Source organism: Dermacentor silvarum, chromosome 11, assembly GCF_013339745.2.
Source record: "Dermacentor silvarum isolate Dsil-2018 chromosome 11, BIME_Dsil_1.4, whole genome shotgun sequence".
Lineage (NCBI taxonomy): Eukaryota > Metazoa > Arthropoda > Arachnida > Ixodida > Ixodidae > Dermacentor > Dermacentor silvarum.
The window spans coordinates 100,287,827-100,308,007 of NC_051164.1; the positions used below are offsets into that span (position 1 = coordinate 100,287,827).

The following is a 20,181-nucleotide window of genomic DNA, read 5'->3' on the forward strand; positions in this document are numbered from 1 at the left end:
CAGCCCTTCGCCCAGAATGCATGCCACCAACTTCGAGTGTGCAGTGTTTGCATGCCGAGTACTACTCGCAGCTGATCGGATTGAGGCATTCACGCTACGAGGGAAAATGCGGCACTGATATATCGATTCGCGCACGTTGATACCTGGAGTGGACACAACTGCTGCAGATATCAGCGTCTTCCCGGAGTGCTCGAAACTGGCTTTGCCGTGTTTTTCGTTCCGTTGTATTGTATTGTAGTCCTTTGCAATCGACAAAAACAGACTATTAGGCCCAATAACACGCTGTGTAGAATTACAAGATGTTCCGGTGAGCTGGAACGGGAGCTTCGGTGCGACCTCGCTAACCGTCTTTGTTAGCTTTTGTACGCAATAATAATAAAAAAAAAAACGTTGCTGGACTTGTTGGTGCATGATTAATTACCAGAAATGTGGGGCAGCAAAAGACGAGGCACGCTTGTTGCGAGCATGTGCTGTGTTGTGAAAACAAATCAGTTGCATGGAATAGTGCGCCTGGCCATGTTGCACCTGTCCTCCCTCCTCTTTTGCTACGCCACATTTCTGGTCATCAGCCTTTGAATCTTCTCTAGTTTATCAACCGTCCTCTCGCGGTAGGAGTCATTGTGCAGTTGTAGTTAATTTAACTTAACGTTTTCCTTTTATTGTCCTGCTAAGTGTAGTTTTAAATGTATAGTTGGCAGCCTCCGCGCCAGATTCGTGAATATTCAGAATGTCTTCCCATTTCCTTTCGGGAAAACATCGTTAAACTTCGTAACAAATAGGTCGACCCGATTAGGAGCCAAGTGAATAAGCGTCAAATAAACCGAGTCCAATAAATTAAAAGCGACCAGAATATTTCATGCGTTTTTTATTGTCCGCCAGCGATCCTGATGTTTAATTGTGATCCACATACATGTATACGTCCTTTCTCAAAAGGAGCAGCAGAGTGATGAAACATTGCCGAAAATTAAATTTCCCGCGAACCTTTTTATTCAAGGTCTACAATAGCTGTCGCCACCTCTTAGTAAAAAATTGAAGCAAAGAAAAACAAGCACGTAGTGTAGACTAGTTACCTATACATATATATATATATATATATATATATATATATATATATATATATATATATATATATATATATATAAATAATTCGATCATTACACATTTATTTTGTTTTTTTTAACGTTAATTGGTTTTAACAACGAGCTTAAGTAGCTTGACACAAAACGCTGTGGAACAAGACGTATCGGGTTTTCTTTCGGCCTGCTCACCGTTTTCCGCCATGAGCTCTGACTGACACATTTGCGAGGTTTGTCTTATTTCTTTCATAAATAAGAGAGGACCGCTTTAAATGCGTCGCACAACGCGTAATTACGTTCGCGACGATGTCTATTTGCGTTGCGCTAGCTTTTCCTAGCGAATGAGTGAGCCGGGTGCGGCGTATTTTGCGCCGCAGTAGAAGCGGCACCGCTACGTGCATTTCTCACCGTATTTTTCAACCCTCGCCTTCTCTCACCGTTCTCTCTCTCTCTTTTTTCCCCTCGTCCGCATCAAATTTTAGCCGGTTACGTGAAAGATGCGAGGCAGCATGTCGTTATCGTGGCAACCACAAGAAGACGGACTCCGGCAAATCCTGCAGCTGCTGAAGGAATCCCAGTCTCCGGACACGGCGACTCAGCGTGCCGTACAACAGGTACTGGTAGTTGGCCGGCACTCCGAAACGGCCGTCCCTTTAGTGTGTTCGCGCATGCAGCAGCATGAGTTAGGCCTAGTCGACCCGCTCGTAACCCGTCCGGGGCGATCAATGGGCAGTTTTGAAATGCTCGCCGCACGAGCGTCTCGAATGTTCTGTTTTTGCCGTAGCGCCCCCGAACAAGTGTTTGCGAGAAGCCGAGTTTATACTGGTCAACGCTTTTTCAGCCGCGAAGTACTGCGACGTCTAGCCTTCTCACTTTTTTGTTTCTGCATGCTGAGCAATAATCTAATCTCGCACCATTGACCGTGTTTGCGTCGTTTTCTCTACCGCTACTGGCTGCATTGCGGTGCGTTTTCGAATCCTTTCCTGTTAGCTTAAGATAGTTAAGTCGCTAAAGGAAGTAGCTACCACTTGATGGTGAGCACGGTGTATTTCGAATGTGTCCCTTGCAGCCGCCGGCTTCGATCACTCATGAATGGCCGAAAAGGCAGGCGAAAAAATTGTGAAGGCCGCACGCTGACGTGAAGCCGGTTCCAAATGACCGCTAATGACCGCAGTGATCTCTCAGTAGATGAGGGTGAATGGTCCGCGGAGCTTCAATGCATCGTGTTCAACTCGGTGCGCCAGTGATGGTGCTGTTACTTCATTTTCGCCACATGAACGTTAGCGTTTGTCGAGACGCGTTTTGGGATTTTAAACCTTTTTCAGTCAAGATTGTTAAGTCATGCCGCCAAACGCCTAGCTCGCAGCAGTGGTTTAGTATGACGCAGTACGAACATTCTGGAAATGCAATCTACGCCCAGCGATTACGAATGTAGCTGTTTCTCTCGTGGTGCACGTAACCTGCCGACTGGAATGCCTAACATTGTACAAATTTTGATGGAACTCATTTTTACGAGGCTTATAAATCTTGCTGCTGCTATCGCAACTCTGGGTCTGTCTGTGTGAAGGAGGTCGGGTTTGGACTGCAGTGCACACAGAAATCTGAGCCCGCCAGTTTTGAACGTGTGCAAGATTTCGAGCTAAACAATGTAAATGCGTTATTTCTGAGGTGCTCTCGCAGACCTGTGTACTTCGAGAACGTTCTCGGTGCAACACCACATTTTAGCGAGTTTGAAAAGGACTTGGGAGGTCACATTCAAATTCCTCGTCTCCCACGAAATATATGTAATCTCGAGGTGATGTCAGGCACATTGTAGTAGGGAGAATGCCAGTGTCGATACATAATACCTTGCCGCATCCATTCTTTTCCTAGATCTGGTTCAAGGTTACCTGGGCTAAAGTACTTGACACCTCTGTTAAACAGGCACAAAAAATAACAAATTGTTTAAGGCCCTTATTTCTATTTGTATTAGGGCCACGCAGACATACTTCATGGCATTAAAGCAGCGACTCGTGGTTACAGTGTATTCTTGGAACTTATTCGACCGCCAAATGCATACAGTGCGTACTCTGCTGTGGTTATCAATACAGTTGACCAAGACACTTCTGAAGTAGACTGAAATTATTCTACATAAACTATGCCTGCTAAAGTGTTTTGATGCATTTCCTGCACTTATGCCTGCAGAATTCAATTTTATACTATTGCGAATAAACTGTCTGCATCCCATGCATTTATCATTACGGGGTTTAATATAATTAAAAAGTGTGCATGTAGCACAAGTTCTAGATGAAAAAGTATTAACCTCATCCGCATGGCAGAGCTGCAACGCTCTCTGGCCCTGTTGATTTTCAAATGAATGTAAAGAATAACTACAAGTTTCTTGGCCTTCTAGTAAGTGCAGTAAGATTTTATGCAAATGCCTTGCACGTAACGAATAAAAGAAACCCAGAGTGCTTTACCTTTTTAACACTATGCAGTTATACTACAGATATATATGTATAATATGAAGGTAGGAGCAGTTCTTTCGGTGCTACATCTGAATGCTTCTAAGCGTACTCCCTTACATTTATATAAGCCCTAAAGAAAGACTAGTCGGACTGTGACAGCTCGCAACTTGTATATAACGGACATTTCAAAAACGTCAGAATGTCTTGTTACTGAGGGATAGTGGAGTGTATTGGAATTGTCTCACAGCTAAAATTACAGGCGCATACTGTTTAGGGTGACATGCATTACAAGACAGTTGAGGTTGCTCCATGCGAGGTTAAGGAATCTCATCGGCGGCAACATTGTGTTTCCTTAAGTAAGAATGTTCTTGCGGCTGCTCGAAAAAATGTGCATGTGTTGCACAAAGGGCATTTCACAAGGGGGGGAAAAAAAAAGCGCCATGTGAAGATGGCCTCTGGAAAATAAATGATGCAGCTACGGAGCTAAATAAAGGGTCGTGGGAGGCTTCTGAAAATAAACGTGACCTGACGATTGCCCTTCTGTTTGTTTATATATAAACTCATTGTGGAACTTGCAGTTCGAAAGGACTTTTCCAAGCTGTTGAGAATGGCAAGCATTACTATACATTAACTTGACTGCATTTAAGGGAATGCATGACATGTTTATGTCATAACTACTCTTAATTGTCCACTAATGCAAAAAACTTGGTCACCTCAGTGGGTGTAGCATTCTACTGGTGAGCATAAGGTGATAGGTAGTTCCCAGCGTGTTGCACGCCGATGGGGATGTAATGCAAGAACACTCATGTGCCGTGGTTTTGTGTGCTCATTAAATAACCTCAAGTGGTCGGAATTAACCCCTTCAGGGTGCTGTGTGCACGATTGTACAAACAAGGCTAGTGCGTCGAAAGCAGAAGCACTGATGAAAATAATGCAGCAATCCTCAGACACTTCTAATTTGTCCTGTGCTGCAAGGTTAATAATGTGTGTTGAGCGTTTCAGTAGAATGATCTGTAACGTAAACTGGGTGTTTGCTGTCAGTGTTGGTATGCATTCACATAGCGGGTTCGCTTCGTTCATTGTTTTTCACGATGTGTTACGTCAGGTGTAGTCCTGCAATGGCTAGATAGGTGCCATTATTGTAGGCTAGACGAGGAATAGTTCATGTTCTCTTATCCCAAGTTCCCGTAAAGAGCTCTCGCACGGAGCCCACATTCTGTAAACTTGACAAAACTCACCAATGAATTGAAAATTATCTATTCTATAGCTGTATGTGTTTTACGATGCTGAAGATGCAAGAAATGTGCTGAAACTATATTTTCAATGGACAGAATTAAATAGCACCTGAAAGAGTTAATACGGAGCCCGCCACTATGGCCATCCCTCATAGCCTGTTGAGCTTTGAGAACTTGATCCTCAAATTTCAATTTTAAAACTTTGGTGAAAATAAATTGACTGACTGGTGTTCAAAATAAATGTGCAGCTCTTGCCAAAGACACTTTCCGTAAGTGCGAAAATATGTCAGTGGAGTGGCATAGCTGCTCTCTAAATGTATAATAATGCAGCAAAGTTAGTTGAGAGTGGATGGCAAGCAACAGATTGCACTGCACTTGAAAATAAACCAAAGATTGGCCAATTGAATTTTAAAAATTAAAAAATCTGTCACTAGAAGTGATGCTGCTATGTCGACAGGTGTTCTACTCGCGGGCTTAGCCTATCAGCATTCATTGAAAACATTGTCCCCTTATTGTGATAAGTTCAGATTATAGCGCCAGTAACGCTTGAATACACTGCAGTAATGGAACTAGGCAACCCGCCCCTCTAGACTCATGTCTTCCATAGGTGCAATGAATGAAACATTATCAGCTGATAATGACTCGCCGTGGTGGCGTAGGGGCCATGGTGTTTCGCTACTAAGCCCGAAGACGCGGAATCGAATCCCGGCCGTGGCAGCCACATTTCCATGGGGGTGAAATGCGAAAACACCCGTGTACCGTGCATTGGGTGCACATTAAAGAACCCCAGGTGATAAAAATTCATCCGGAGTCCCTCACTACGGCGTGTGATAAGAATTTAGGTGCTCTCCCGTTTCCTTCAAACTTCTGCAGTCACGAAAGCGGGAGAATTAACAAGGCGTTTTGAAAGCAGTCTAAGCTGGATGCATATGTAGAAACTTCATCACGAGGGCTTGCTGAATGAAAGCGTTATTAACGTACAAAAGAAAAACAGTACAGCACAGCCTTGTTGGCAGCTGCTACAGGAGCCAGTGGCCTTTTTATTTTATCCCTTGCATTAGTGTCCAAATGCTTGTGCCAAATTACTCATGCTCGTCGAGCCCTCATGGCTTTTTGTCTGTGCCGCAACATATTAATGTTGAAGAAGGATTAAACCATCCCTATAATACAATTTCGAGGGCATTTAAGGATATTGTGAAATAAATGTTTATTTTGAAATTGTATTTATTCTGAAATAAATTTGATTTGATTACAACAAAGGTTTCTTAAAGTATTGCTGCAGTTAAATAAAAAGTTACTAATGACAATATAGTGGTTGCTACAAAGTAGAGATTTGTTGACAGTTAACTTCTCCTGACACGCTGGCTGAACTGAAGTACTTTGAAGTGAACCCTCTTTCTTTTACGCTGAAGAAAACTTTATCAAAAGGAGTTTCACCGCTGAAACAACACAGTAAAGCCTTCTTTATAGGCTTTCAGTAAGCAACTCGGCACAGCACATGGCCCTGCTTCTGTTAAAGGGACACTAAAGGCAAATATTAAGTCCATGTGGAATGTTAAAACATGTGAAATGAGGTTTATTGATGCAGGCGTAGATGTAGGTCCTTCGGATAGACTGGCACAGAACGGGCGGCTAAACAGTTACGTCGGGCAGCGCTCTTAGCGGTAACTTCGGCGTCGTCTTTTGCGGAGCGATCACTGATGCTGCTACTGCTGGTGGTGTGCATCATCTGCAGAACATGTTGCACGTCTTCTTCATCACAATCACCCCCGGGATAAAAAGCAGCCATCCTGGCGACTCAAGCAGTAGTGATCACGAGCGGCTCACGGTAGGGCTTAAGGCTGATCGACGTGAACAATGTCACGTCCACGACAACGGAGGTCAGAGGGGGGTGTCAGTGGTTCGATTAGGTAATTCACCGCAGACGTGCTGCTGGACATGGATCACAGAAACCTCGATACGGTTTTTTCGTGCCAAGAAAATACTTATTTGATGAGAAAATTGCTTCTGAAGCGTCCGTGTACCTCTAGCGTCATTCAAATCGCCCGCCCTCCCTAGCGAGGAGTGGTCTCATAGTGACATTGTGCCGCCAATGAGTAGAACGCTGCCCGCAGACGGCACTACGGCTTTTTTGTGGAAAACGCAGACGCACAGCCAGAAACAGAGCCAAGACAGAGTGGACGGCAGTGCGAAAGCGGGAGGAAAAGCGCGCGCCGAATTGTAAGCATGATGATCGTCGACGCTCGTCGCAGTGAACCTTGTTGACGACACTGAATACAGCACATTGGCTCGCGATGATGGACTCTATTTCAGCGATCTAAGCTCTGATGAGCGTGACATGCTGCTGAGGGCTCGCGCTGCTGGCGTCGTTGCGTACTATGGTGGTGACCTCGACACTAGTTTTTCCAAGCTTGAAAGCAGATAGGACTCCAGCAATGCGATGTCGGACGACGAAGCTGGTCATCGTCTGGATGTGCCATCGAGCAGACTGTTCGGGCATTCCGCAACATCACATGGATGTGGCATTGTCTGCTGCTTTTTAAGTGCGAGTTTAGCAAGCCAGTAACACCTGCGCAGAGCTGGGGGGGGGGGAGCGAAAACGAGACCTTTTCACCAACCATGTCGTTGTTAAGGGTAACGCCAAAAAATTTTTTCTAAGAATCTTATAGAAGTAGACAACTAGCATTTTCTTCCGTCTTATAATCCAACGAAATAATCTTTTTAATTGGAGTGGTTGAGTATTAGTGACAATTTTTTTTTTAAGTGTCTTTGTCATCGGGTAAGTACCTGAATGTCCCTGGGCAGTCTCTTATCGTGTCCTGCATTTACCTCAATTGCTCGATTACTAAAGTTCTGTTCGCGATTATATTGATGCCTTAGACGTTCTAGAGCATTACTCTGTCACTTTAGCTTGACTTTTTATTTGCCTTTAGTGTCCCTTTAACTAAAGCGGCCAAAATGTTTAAAGAACTGTATCTGGTCTTGAATGTCACCGCTAACTTAACTTTTGCCTGCACTAAAATTAGGCAGCGTTGTATTTTGTTAAGTTTAGTGTTGTCGAAGAGCAGCATACGAGGTGGCCCCTTTAAGCTTGTAAAGGAGTTTGAATATCTCCCCTTCTACAGGGGACCTTACCGAAAAGGAGATACACCTTTGTCGGGGGGGTGTGTCAACCCATGTGAACGCCTTTTTGATAGATGTCCCCCAGGTCAAAGGCCTTTGGTGTGCCCGTGTGTCGGGTATAAATAACAGAGATATTGCTTTTGCTAAGAGATGGCCTTCGTTATATATTACCCCATGTCCTTTCACTCTCAATTATGCAACTTTTGTCAATTTCTCTCTCTCTCCCTCTGCTACAGAAACTTGAGGAGTTGAACAAGTACCCAGACTTCAACAACTACCTCATATTTGTGCTCACAAAGTTGAAATCTGAAGGTGAGCTTGCAGTTTCCTCATCTCTTGCATTGCTTTATTTTGTGTAATGTTTTCATTGATTGTTTCCAAACATAATACATACTTTCACAGGGATAAGCCTCTTCACGAATTCAAGTATAATCAAGGCGCTTCTCTTCTCTGTGGGTTGAAATGAACACTGCCACCTAATGAAATATGAGTGAACATCCGCGGTTGGAGCTGTCTGTAGCCCTTTAAGTGCCGTGGACGAGTCTGACTCGGTTACAATTTTTTTTTTTTTTTGCAATTATTGCCAAGGACGAGTGTCTCGTCCCCATGTTTGGGCACTCTTCTTAAGTGCCATTAATGAGCCAGGCAGGTCAAATTCATTTTGTCATTCTGGCGAAATCTCTTTGGCCACTAGGGCCGCTGCCTACGGGACTCCCTTAGTCCAGTAGAGATTTTAAAATGGTGGCTGCTAGTAGCGTGTTGCTGAGTCAGTCGCGAAAGCACAGCCTTTATTTGAGTCGTCAAGCTCCGCAGATGATTGCCTTCTGCATGAAAGAATTGACAGTGATAGTAGTGTTTTCTGGGCTGTAGACACATCCTGTGACTTGGGTGTCGCCGAGGATGACGATAGTTTTGAAACGACACGTCAGTGAACAACTAAGTTAAAGAAACTGAACCTCCCGCCAGTGCCTCCGCATTTTAAATTCGTGTATTTTCCAACATAAGTTGGGAATTTACTACCCCCGTGTCGTATATATTTCAAATCTGTGAAACATTTGCTATCCAGATGTGCAATAAAAAAATTCATTTTCTGAATGCATTTTCTGATTTTTTGCCAGCATTTGGAGCGTCAAAATATAGCTTGCCCTGAACTAGTGGTGCCTGTGCAGTGAAATTTTAGGGTTAAGTGCGAAATATTTTCCTGCTTTCGAAAACTAACACAGACAGGTAAGGTAATAAAGTTTTCTAATTTACCTTCAATGTGTGTGTGCAGTGTTCGGAAGTCATTTCAAATTGGCAGCTTATAAATGAACGGAAGATTGTGGCTCACCATCCTACTAATTAATTGGCGTACAAACAGCACTTCGATTAGTTGGTGGGCCACGCGTGCACTTCCCTTGGGTTTCAGGCTCCAGTAATTATCGCAGTGCAGAGAACGAGACCTGTTGGCCCGATATTGGACTATGTCAGCCTAACATTGGCAGATTATTGTTACTTAGGATATTAATTTGAATCAAACATTTGGCAAAATTGAATATCAAGTTCCTGAATTGATCTCTTCGATATGAAAAAAAAATGTATTTGATTTGCGTTTGGAAATTTCAAGTAGAATTGAACCTCATAATGAAATTGCATCTAACACAAAAATAACTTCGTTATATCCTATATTGCAAGGACATGCACCAATATTGGCAACAGAGTGAAGGATGATAGAGGCTATGCGAGAGAAGCGCGAGCGCAACCCAAGGATCTCTCGTCAATTTTAATGAGCCGGTGGTTGCTTGCCATACCGCATGTGCCAACTGCAGGCCAGCCAAGCCACTAGGTGACTCGTTAGCACATCCAGTGTGTACCATTTCAAATTGCTTTTGCTGAGTATTTGATGTCTTTGCTACCAGAATACATATTTCAAGCTGAGAGAATAGCATTCACTTTGCTGTAACCATTATTGTCTTGGATCATCCATTTTTAGTTTTGGCATTAAGTAATAGAACACTTGCCACGGAAAACAAAGTAAATGACATTTTGGGACCTGCACGGTCCCTTGTTCTAAAGGGACCAAGGAGTTGAACTTGCCTTCAACTTCTAAAAAAAAATAAAAAGGGCCGGATTCTATGCATATGTGTAAAATGGTCATAAGCCAAACATTCTTTAATTACTGTTTACTGAAATGTTATGTATTCTTTTTCACATATATGTTGCAAGTTTGAATGCTCCTCGTTCAATGCACCCTCTGGTCACATTTTGTTCATTTCTTTATCTACACTTGGCTACTACTGCTGCCAATTCTTGACTTACCAGTAGCCAACTTCACTTTTCTGCTGCTGACTTCACTCGTATAGGACAAGAAACCTTCACTTAAAAAACAGTAGAATCCGCATTCAAATAAAGCATGGCCAACCAAGTTTTATATTTGCTTCACTGTATCCCTGTGAGCCCTCATCTGGAACTTTTTGTCTCTGGTGATGCGCAGATGAGCCGACGCGGTCACTGAGCGGCCTAATCTTGAAGAACAACGTGAAGGCGCACTTTGACAAGTTTCCCCGGGAGGTGGGCGACTTCATCAAGGCGGAATGTCTGGAGAGCGTGGGCGACCACTCGCCCCTGATCCGTGCCACGGTGGGCATCCTCATCACCACCATCGCCTCCAAGGGCGAGCTCACCCAGTGGCCCGAGCTGCTGCCGCGTCTCTGCCAGCTCCTCGACTCCGAGGACTACAATGTCTGCGAGGTATGGGCACCTTGCCTGCTTTGGCATTTCGCCATGAAAAAAAAAAGTGGTGGCTGTTCTTGTGGACAATATTGCAGTCATTGGAATGCCACCATCAAAGTGTCAACTTTAGTTTATTATCAATTCAAGGTGGTTGAGACTTCCGCCCCTGATGTTTATTTGTATGCGTGTGAGTTAACAGTCAAATTGCATGCATAAAAGTAATTGTACCAATCTCTTTGACGTTTCACGACCATGTTAACGTGACATTGCTGCACAATACCAATGACTCGAAAATATTGTCTCTAGGAACTTGCAGTTAGGTTCACACTTTCGTCCATGCTCATGGTATGCTATGGAGTGCTAATATGACAGCCTGACAGCCTCGAATGCTAACCTTATGGCCTCAGTGAAAGCTGTTTTAACCACTGTGCTGCAATATGCAGAGCTCAAAAGTAGTAAACGGCCATTACGCACCAGTGCTGCCCTTAATAACATAGCAGGAACATGTAGGTAGGTCTCTGTGAGCTTAGCTCATTCTTGCCCATTCGATAGTCCACATGGCAATTTTCTGTTAATACAGGGGGTAAATGCATTGCAAAAGCTGTGTCCCTAAAAAAATGCTGTCGATTTTGAGTACAGTTAAACCTGGATATAACGAAATTGACAAATTCCCGAAAAACTTCGTTATAAAGAGGATTTCGTTATATGCAGGTTCGGCACGAAAATTTGAAAAAGAAACGCTTACCGTATGTACTATAGCTCAAGATTTACTCCCAATACACTAAAGTTGCGATGAACAAAAAAAGTCCCAGTTTCACCCGAAAGGCGAAGCTTCGATTGCGACAGCAAATTAGCAGACATTAGCTCTACGAAGTAAGGATAGTACAGTCAAACCTCGTTAATACGTACCTGCTTAATGCGTAATTGCGGTTTAAACATAGTCGCGAAGATTCCCCCACCCAGCCCCCATTGAACCCCATGTATTGGCTGACCGCTTAAGCCGTAGTCGCTTAGTGCCCACCAAACGGTTAGTGCGTACTATTTTTCGTGTTCTACACGCACAGGCACAAAATCGGCAGAATCTCATGTGCGCAGACGTTCGATTCTCAAGTTGTGAAGCCCGGACGACAGTCGCCAGCGATAGTGAACTTACAACATTGCCACCATGCCGTATTTCCTGCTCGTACAGCTGTTGCCGATTGCCGCGCACAAAAGCATGGCCTTCAAGATAAGTTCCCGGTAACGCGGAAAAGCTGCCGGTAGGGGGTGCAAATTCGTTGTCGCCGTCGGAGTAGTAACCACGCAGAAGCACATTTTATTGCGAAGCGCATTTGTGCCGTCACCGTGAACGTCGCTTGAGGTTCCATGTTAAGTCCAAACACCGCAACATCGTCGCCGCGCGCCGAACGCTGTGTGTGCAAGTGAAAGCTTGCGGAGGTCAGCCGACTCAATCTCGCGTGCACGAGGGAGAAGGGGAGGGGGGGGGGGCAGCAGACAACAGACAATGCGGAAATAACAAATAAATTCGTTATTTCGAGGGGGTCTGCCGCTGCCACTTCGTTACGTAGAGGTCTCAAATACATGTGCTTCTACGGAGTAATGGCGGGGAATAGAAAAACTTTGTTATATCCAGGAATTCGTTATATGAAGGTTCGTTATAAGCAGGTTTAACTGTAGTTCATTTTTACCTGGGGCTGCCACCAAAACGAACGAAGGTCAGGTTTGTCGTGTGCTTTCATGCAAATCATTCTTGCTTCCTCCCCATTTTCACAAATGCAGGGTTCTTTCGGAGCCCTGCAGAAGATCTGCGAGGACTCGGCTGAGATGCTGGACACAGATGCGCTGAACCGGCCCCTCAATGTGCTGGTGCCCAAGTTCCTCCAGTTCTTCCGGCACAGCAGCCCCCGGATCCGGTCGCACGCCATCGCCTGCATCAACCAGTTCATCGTCAACCGCACACAGGCCCTGATGCTCCATATTGACTCGTTTATTGAGGTACTACGCTTGCTTAGCTCCTTTCTCGGGGAGCTTTCTTGAATTGCCTCGTTGAGGCTGCAATGTAGTCCTCTCTGTCACATTGCGTGTAAATGCTCGAAAAATTGTTTTTCTCATACGTGTTATCGTGTTATCATCACCAAGCTCCGAGAAAGTGCGTTTATGTGAACGCTTACAACATCGGTAAGAATAATTGTAGGTGCGATTTTAGTAAGTGCACTTGAATAGCTCTTTTTGTTCGAAAATTCGATCTTATTACAGTGGAATCTCGTTGATACGATTATTCATGGGAACTGGAAAATAAAGATTATCGTCCAAAAATTGCAATATTCAACGTATTATCCAACTGAGTCGTATTATCGGGAAAAGAAAAAGAAACCTATTATCCCAAAAAATGCATTATGCAGAATCGTATCAATGAGATTCTACTGTATTGGACTTGCTGATTTTGTAACTTAGTGACATGTCTCCTTAATTATTTCGTTCTTTCCTACATTTTTTCTCCTGCAGAACTTGTTTCACTTAGCCTCGGACGAAGACTCCGAGGTGCGCAAGAATGTGTGCCGTGCTCTAGTCATGCTTCTGGAGGTTCGCATGGACCGCCTAATCCCCCACATACACAACATCATCGAGGTGAGTCACAGGCACTGGCCGGCAGTCTCGTTTCTTGCTCCTAGATGCCTTTGGGTGTGTGTGCTTATACGCCAGAATGCTGTCTTCTAGGGTAGTTGCACCTGCCTTGCACACAAGTGATGACACCTTGACTGATTTTGATGCCAACATGACGGTCTTGAACGAATCGTACTGTCTGATGGTGTGCCAGGTTTCTGTAGCAATAGCTGTTTCTAGCAATAGCTGTAGCAATAGCTCTTTGGACTAGTGAAACGTGTTATTGGAATGGTCTGTACATCATGACACTGTTTGACCAAAGACAGTGATTGCTGTTACTTGAGCTTGCTTTTCATGAAATCATTGAAATGTCATCATTGATGTTGCCGTGTATCGACTAGAAATGTTTCTTGGCCGCCAGTAAGCTGTGTGCTGCTTGATGGTTGAATAAAACACGTTTGTGTTATGGGGTCAGCAGGGCCTGTTTTGAAAGAATAAAAAATGATGAAGACCATACTGTAAAAAAAACTTTAAAAAGCTGCTGGTAAATTGATCAAAACATCACGTGGGATCAGAGAATCCTGGAGTTGGCTCGGGGGGGGGGGGGGGGGGGGAGTATATTGACAGGTCTAGGTTTATCTGCAACCTAAGCTTGCCACACTCAATGGTATTGGTCTGGAAAGAACTGCCGTCGTGAACTATCTTTTTCTTGCTCTCTTGCGTCTATGTGCAGTACATGCTGATGCGCACGCAAGACTCGGATGAAGGTGTTGCGCTGGAGGCGTGCGAGTTTTGGCTCTCGCTGGCGGAGCAGCCCATCTGTCGAGAGGTGCTGGCACCGCACCTGTCCCGCCTTGTCCCCATCCTCGTCCGGGGCATGAAGTACTCAGAGATTGACATCATCCTGCTCAAGGTGAAGCTCCTATCTGCTCGCTGTGAAGCAGCGGCTTACCTGCCAGTTCTTTACTGATCTGGGATCATTAAAGGGCCCCTGAAACACTGTTTAACATAGTAAGAAAACATTTGCCGATCTTTCATTGTGGCTGTTGTGAACATAGGAGACGAATATTACTGCACTGCATGCGCCAGACAATTTACAATCACGTGTCAAAAACAGCGTAACATTGCTTGCTCTCACTTCCACATAGTCGTCATGCAGCATCGTTAAAAGCAGCTGGCAGAACAGCACTATTGGCTGATTTCATGATCGCGAGAACATTCTCAGCAACACATAATTGCTCATTTTTAGTTCATATAAATGAAACGTATATATGGTCTGCAATCTCAAAAAGACAGAAAATTCATTTAATCTTTGAACTGTTGCATCTGCTGCGCGTTGCCTCTGAGGTGTCAGCGGCATGCTGTGTAGCGTAGTCTACTGTGGCTGCCACGGGATGCCGGAAGTGCAAGCCTCCTACGGCGAGAAAAAGGCGGCGATTAGCGGGAGAAGTGGAGCACCCGACTGAACATGTGAATAACGTGCCACGCTGTCATACACCGTGTGATTCCAGCAGCGATGCCGAGAATCCAGCAGCGATGCACCAGGAGACTCTCGCGCTTTGGCGTTTGGCCGCACAAATCAGTAGCCGAGATCGCATCGTTGAAGACGACGTGGGTCGCAGGTCACCATTGCCAGTAAAGACAATGTACTCTGTTTCCAATGCATCATGCAACACGGACACGCAGCCAGCGAGTGAGCTCTAACCGTCGGCAAGCTACAGTGTGATTACCGAAGATTTACCTGACGAATTGTCACCCGAATGTCGCACCATTCAGATGCGCCTCGAGCCGTGTTCAATTCGAGAGTGACGGCAGAAGCCCAAGCATGCAGCGTTCGCGACTCCCTTTGTGAGGTGTCCGCAACTGAACGGAATTTCACTTTGATGGACAGGGAAGGGCAAGAACTTCGGCACCTTGTGACGGTGAGTTCAATTCTTGTGCAAGTTTCCACAGCGAACTCTGATTGCTGGAACTCTGTGCCCAAGATGCCAACAGCATTCAGTAGGTGTGCACTGCGATACAAGGCTGGGTCTGGCAGGGAAAATGGTGCTGTCATGCACTACTTGTAGCCCAATTGAGTCCCAGTGGTCCTCTCAAAGGAAGGAAGGGGCAAGGGTGTTTGATCTCAACATTCGCTCAATGCAAGGCCAGCATGAATGTGTCCCATCGTGATTTACCATGAAACATTCCAGGACCACTTGAAGAGGATGTTCAAGCCTGCTGGAGAGGAGGCTGCAGTCAACATCTTTATGGGTGCTGTAGCTGCTGTGAAGGTGTACAGTGAGATGGAGGTTGGCTTCACCAAAAATGTGATTGTTGTTTATGATGGCACCTGGCTCACGCGCGGTCATAGCACCCAGATTGGTGTAGGATGCGTAACGGAATTCCACACTGGGCTTCCACACCGGGTGCAGCCCAGGGCCAGCAGAGTGTGACCCCACATACCTTCAGTAGAGGCAGCAGCATCAGTGTCAAAAAAAAAAACTGATGTTGGCTGTGGCTGAACGGAAGTGGAAGCCGCATTGCAGCTTTTTGGTCGTTCATTGGACAAGAACGACCTGCGATACACGGCAGTTGTCTCTGACGGAGACATTTTGCAGGCGTTGCGAGACGAGCAGCCATGTTGGTTTATAGCAGTCACAAAAGAAGACTGCATAAACCATGTAAAAGAAAAGAATGGCCACTGGCCTTTGCTCCATTGTGAGCAAGGCCAAGAAAGGGGAACCACTGGGTGGAAAAGGTGGGCTCACACAACAGCTGATAAAAAAGCTCAGCAACTGCTATGGCCTGGCTATCGGCTAGAACAACAATGATGTTGCAGTTATGCACAAAGCTGTCGTGGCCATGTACTATCACGTGACATCTACTGACAGTGCCCCCCCCTTGCGCTCTCAACTGGTGTGAGCAGCAGAAGCGAAAAAAGATACACAGCCTGCTCATAAATACAAGCTCATCTGCAGAGTTGGCCAAGCTATGTCCGTGTAGGCACGTCTTTCAGACATCCACTTGCTGGAGCGGTGCAAGGGTGGAAGAACCCAGAATGGAGCCGAGAGCTTGCACTCTTTGTTATTTGGTCGGCACTCTCAAAGGACAAGCATGCCTCACTTTTTGCGGTACAGACAGCAGTAAACGAGGCAGTCGTGAAATATTATCTTGGGAGCCAAAAAGCGTACTCTTAAATGCGTGCCACCTTGGGTGTACATCCTGGTGCCCTTGCTCTTCAGTGGGCTGAAGAAAAGGACCAACAACGCCTGAAGAAGTCGTCCAAAGCCCACCAAACGAAGAAGCAAAGATGCAAGAAGATGCCTGACAACAATGATGCCAAATATTGTTACGCACACGTAAGGCGTTTATTTGAACAGCCAGGCAGAGTTAGTCGCAACAGCCTTGATGAGCTGAGTGCCTGTCGAGATTCAGCTAGCCAGCCGCACGTCGTCTTCCTTTTCACCCGTCTGGATGCCCCACATTCTGTTAATGCATACACCTAGAGCGCGCGTAAGAGTGTAACAGTTTCAGAGCCATGGTGCATTTTAATCAATGTGCATTGCTCGCAAAACCTTGCAGCCCGTTTTCTCAATTGCGTTTTAAATTTTATCGGAGACCTCGTTCGTGGAAAGCATAGCACAACAATGGCTGGCCCGATTCTGATACAGTTTGTTAGGCTGTGATCCATAAACTGTGCTGTACTTCAAGACAGTCTTTTTTTATTTTTTTTATTTTTACTTTATTTTATTATTTCATCACTACATGGCTCTACGCCGTGAAGCACAGTCACATGCATGTCATGTTGAGCAAAAAAGTATGAGGGCATTAAAAAAAATCTTGCACTGTGTTGATGTAGATTACACATTTGGGCGAACATACAAAGTATTCTCAGTTTCCGACCATGTCTTGTTACTGTGCCAGGCTTTCCACAAGCAAGGAACTTGTAAATTCTTATGAATTCTTATAAAACAAAAAGTAATGAAGATATTTTAATGAAACTTTAGATTTGTCTCTTTATTGCAGTGTGCGTGCCAAATCTCAGCCTTTTCTTCCAAGAAACAAAAAAGTTAATTCTCGTCACCTCCTCTCCCCTTGTGTCGTGTCTGCTGGATTTTGCTTACTAGTTTACGGGTTGGCACGTAACAGTCTTATCGTAGCTGCTACTAAACGTACAGGCGTGGACAATAATCGGGCATTTTACCTGGTTGCTAAAGTTTTATCAGCAGTTTAAACAGCAGTTGCTAAAGTTTTATCACGAGTGCAATTGAAACTTTTCTCAGCTTTCTGCTTTCTGTCTGCATTTGTGATGACACAAGATCATTTGATGCCAAAATGATGGCTTTAATGAATCGTACTGTCTGAAGGGAGTCGGCAAGAGCTCTTCCAGAATATTTAGAAAAAAAGTATTTTTTTTTTTGCTCACAGGGTTTCTGTTTTTGGTGGCTCGTTTCTGCAGGGAGATGTTGAAGAGGACGAGATGATTCCCGATCGAGAAGAGGACATCCGACCCAGGTTTCACAAGTCCAAAACGCATAGTCAAAAGCACATGGACGACAACATCGATGTGAGTAAATGCTCTTTGTATGAGTACGGCCACTGTCTAATTGGACATGCTGTGTCATTTAATGACCTGTTAACATGGTGGTTAGTATAGAAAGGGCATTGGTTTGAGACATGTAGTTTGAAAGCAAGCACATTATGTCGGGATGTTTGCCACATTACAGAGGCATGCAGCAGGGGGAGCCATGACAAGCATTGTGATATGTCCGACATGCGAACCAAGGTGCAACAAGCTACTTAGTCTTGAACTGTATGTGATCCCCTGTCAAACGGGTGAATTTAGTGCCACCTTCAATGAGTGCATTTCACTGTCAGTGTCATTTGTATAGGCTGTCGCACAGTAAGGTTTAGTGACGCCGTAAAATGCATTCGTCAGCGAGTGTGATTGTTGTGATTGTTGGAAACTTTGCTGGCAGTGCTTCAAAAATTAAAAGAATTGGTTCAGTGCAGGGTTCGTGCTAATTCAGGTATCACTTTTTTGTGATTTCATATGTTAGAGCATCTCGTGCCATTTGGAATGGAAACTGACATTTGTCCGCTGTCAACGAAAGTAGTCTCTTTTTCTAGATTCCACAATTTGCCACTTTCAGCACTTTGAAACGTGCAGCACATCACTGGCATGTTGGATGCATTGCCATCTTGTCCTGGTTTGTTACGGTTGATTGCATTATTACTGAAATAAGGTTTGACTGTATTAATAAAAGTGGGCTTGACTAAAATAAAAATTTTTCCAACTTACTGTAGGATGCAGTTTATCGTGCAATGCATAATTAAAGGTTGAAAGTGGGCTCTCATGGCCCCTTAAGCTTTGATATATATATATATCCCCTTGCCTTTGGTATGGTCGTGCAGGTTAATTCGTTATCTCTGCAGTCTTTTTCGGTGTCTCTGTCTGTGCTGCTGCCCCAGCAAATGTAAGCATCTACTGAATACTTCTATTTTTACTAGGAGGACTCTGTGTCGGACGATGGCCTCGACGATGACAACACACTGTCTGATTGGAACCTGAGTAAGTGCACTGCCACAAATGATGTCATTGTCATGGTTGAAGAGGTGCTGGTCACCATAGTTGCCATTTAAGGGGGGACGCGGCTTTCGCATCGCGAAAAATGGCTAAAAAATCGATTTTTTGAAAATCACATTTTCAGTTTCTGTAACTCTTATTCTATCTGATTCCGAAATATCATCACTGAAAACCAAGTAGAAGTGCTCTAAAAAAATTGTTATATCAGCCAAGGTGCCGAAAAATTGCGCGGAAATCACGAAAAAACTGCGTTTTTCAAGCCACGATATCTCCGGAACGGCGCAGCCGAGCGCCGCCATCTTGGTCTCGTTGGAAAGCGCATTTCTCTGTCTTCAAATCTGCCGCTTCAGCTATCTCCTCCATACAGAAATAAGCACACAAAAAGCAAATGATTGAAGGTCGTGCCGGAGCCGCCAATTGGCCGCGCCCGCCACGTGACTCCAGCGCGGTTCGCCATTGGTCCGGTGCTCGCTCCGTGATGGCGTCGTCTGCTCCGCTTGTTGCGGTCTCCTCGCGAGCTCCGGACAGTTACCGTAATCTCGACGACTGTTAAAGCGGGCGCTACGCGGACATCGCAGTTGCGTGACCGATTCCGCTTTTTGTGGACGTCTCAGACCCGCGGCTAAGCATTCCGAGCATCGGTGACGCAGACTTCGCGACCGAGCTTCGGACACGGAATGCTCGGACACGCGGCTAAGCCTTTCGCGCGTAGGCGTCTCCGACTCGGCGATGAAGCACATCGCGCGCGGACTTCTCGGATCCTTGCCTAAGCATTTCGCGCGTCGGCACCTCGGACTGTGTGACTAAGCTAATCGAGCATAGACTCCTCGAGCTCGCGGCTAGGCATTTCGCGTGTCGGCACATCGCTCATCGAGTGTCGACTCCTCGGACCCGCGGCTAGGCACTTCGCGCGTCGGCACCTCGAGCGTCGACTCCTCGAGCCCGCGGCTAGGCATTTCGCGTGTCGGCACATCGCTCATCGAGTGTCGACACCTCGAGCGTCTATTCCTCGGACCCGCGGCTAGGCATTTCGCGCGTCGGCACCTCGGTCTGCGCGATTGAGCTTACCGAGCGTTTGGACCCGCGACCAGGCATTTCGCGCATCGGCACCTCGGACTGCGCGACTAAGCTCGTCGAGCGCCTATTCCGCGGACCCGCGACGAGGCATTTCGCACATCGGCACCTCGGACCCGCGACTTGTCACATCGCGCGCCGACTCTATTATCGTAATGCCACGGTATCTCGTAACAATACCTATCATACCACCCCTTTAATTCATAAAGAGAACCTCATCATGAGCTCTATTCACTAGGCCACTTGGGCTGGCACAGACACCTGGCTGCAGAAGTGAGGCATGATACAAAAGTACAGGCTGGAAAGCACCTAGCAGCTGCATTGCTGCCTATCTATCAGTG

At 45.5% G+C, this 20,181-nt stretch overlaps 1 protein-coding gene across 2 annotated transcripts in view; it reads left to right on the forward strand.

Annotated features, from left to right (window-relative positions):
- The first annotated feature begins 1,247 nt into the window (after window positions 1-1,247).
- The window catches only part of LOC119433557 (transportin-1), a 59,566-nt gene continuing 40,632 nt past the window's right edge, over window positions 1,248-20,181 (forward strand). For both annotated transcript variants that reach the window (XM_049658743.1, XM_037700807.2), the window contains exons 1-9: window positions 1,248-1,306; window positions 1,559-1,690; window positions 8,118-8,193; window positions 10,355-10,611; window positions 12,373-12,588; window positions 13,099-13,221; window positions 13,931-14,110; window positions 17,639-17,746; window positions 18,691-18,751. In XM_049658743.1, the coding sequence (XP_049514700.1) occupies window positions 1,574-1,690; window positions 8,118-8,193; window positions 10,355-10,611; window positions 12,373-12,588; window positions 13,099-13,221; window positions 13,931-14,110; window positions 17,639-17,746; window positions 18,691-18,751 (1,138 nt within the window). In that variant the 5' untranslated portion in view covers window positions 1,248-1,306; window positions 1,559-1,573. The remainder of the gene's footprint in view (window positions 1,307-1,558; window positions 1,691-8,117; window positions 8,194-10,354; window positions 10,612-12,372; window positions 12,589-13,098; window positions 13,222-13,930; window positions 14,111-17,638; window positions 17,747-18,690; window positions 18,752-20,181) is intronic.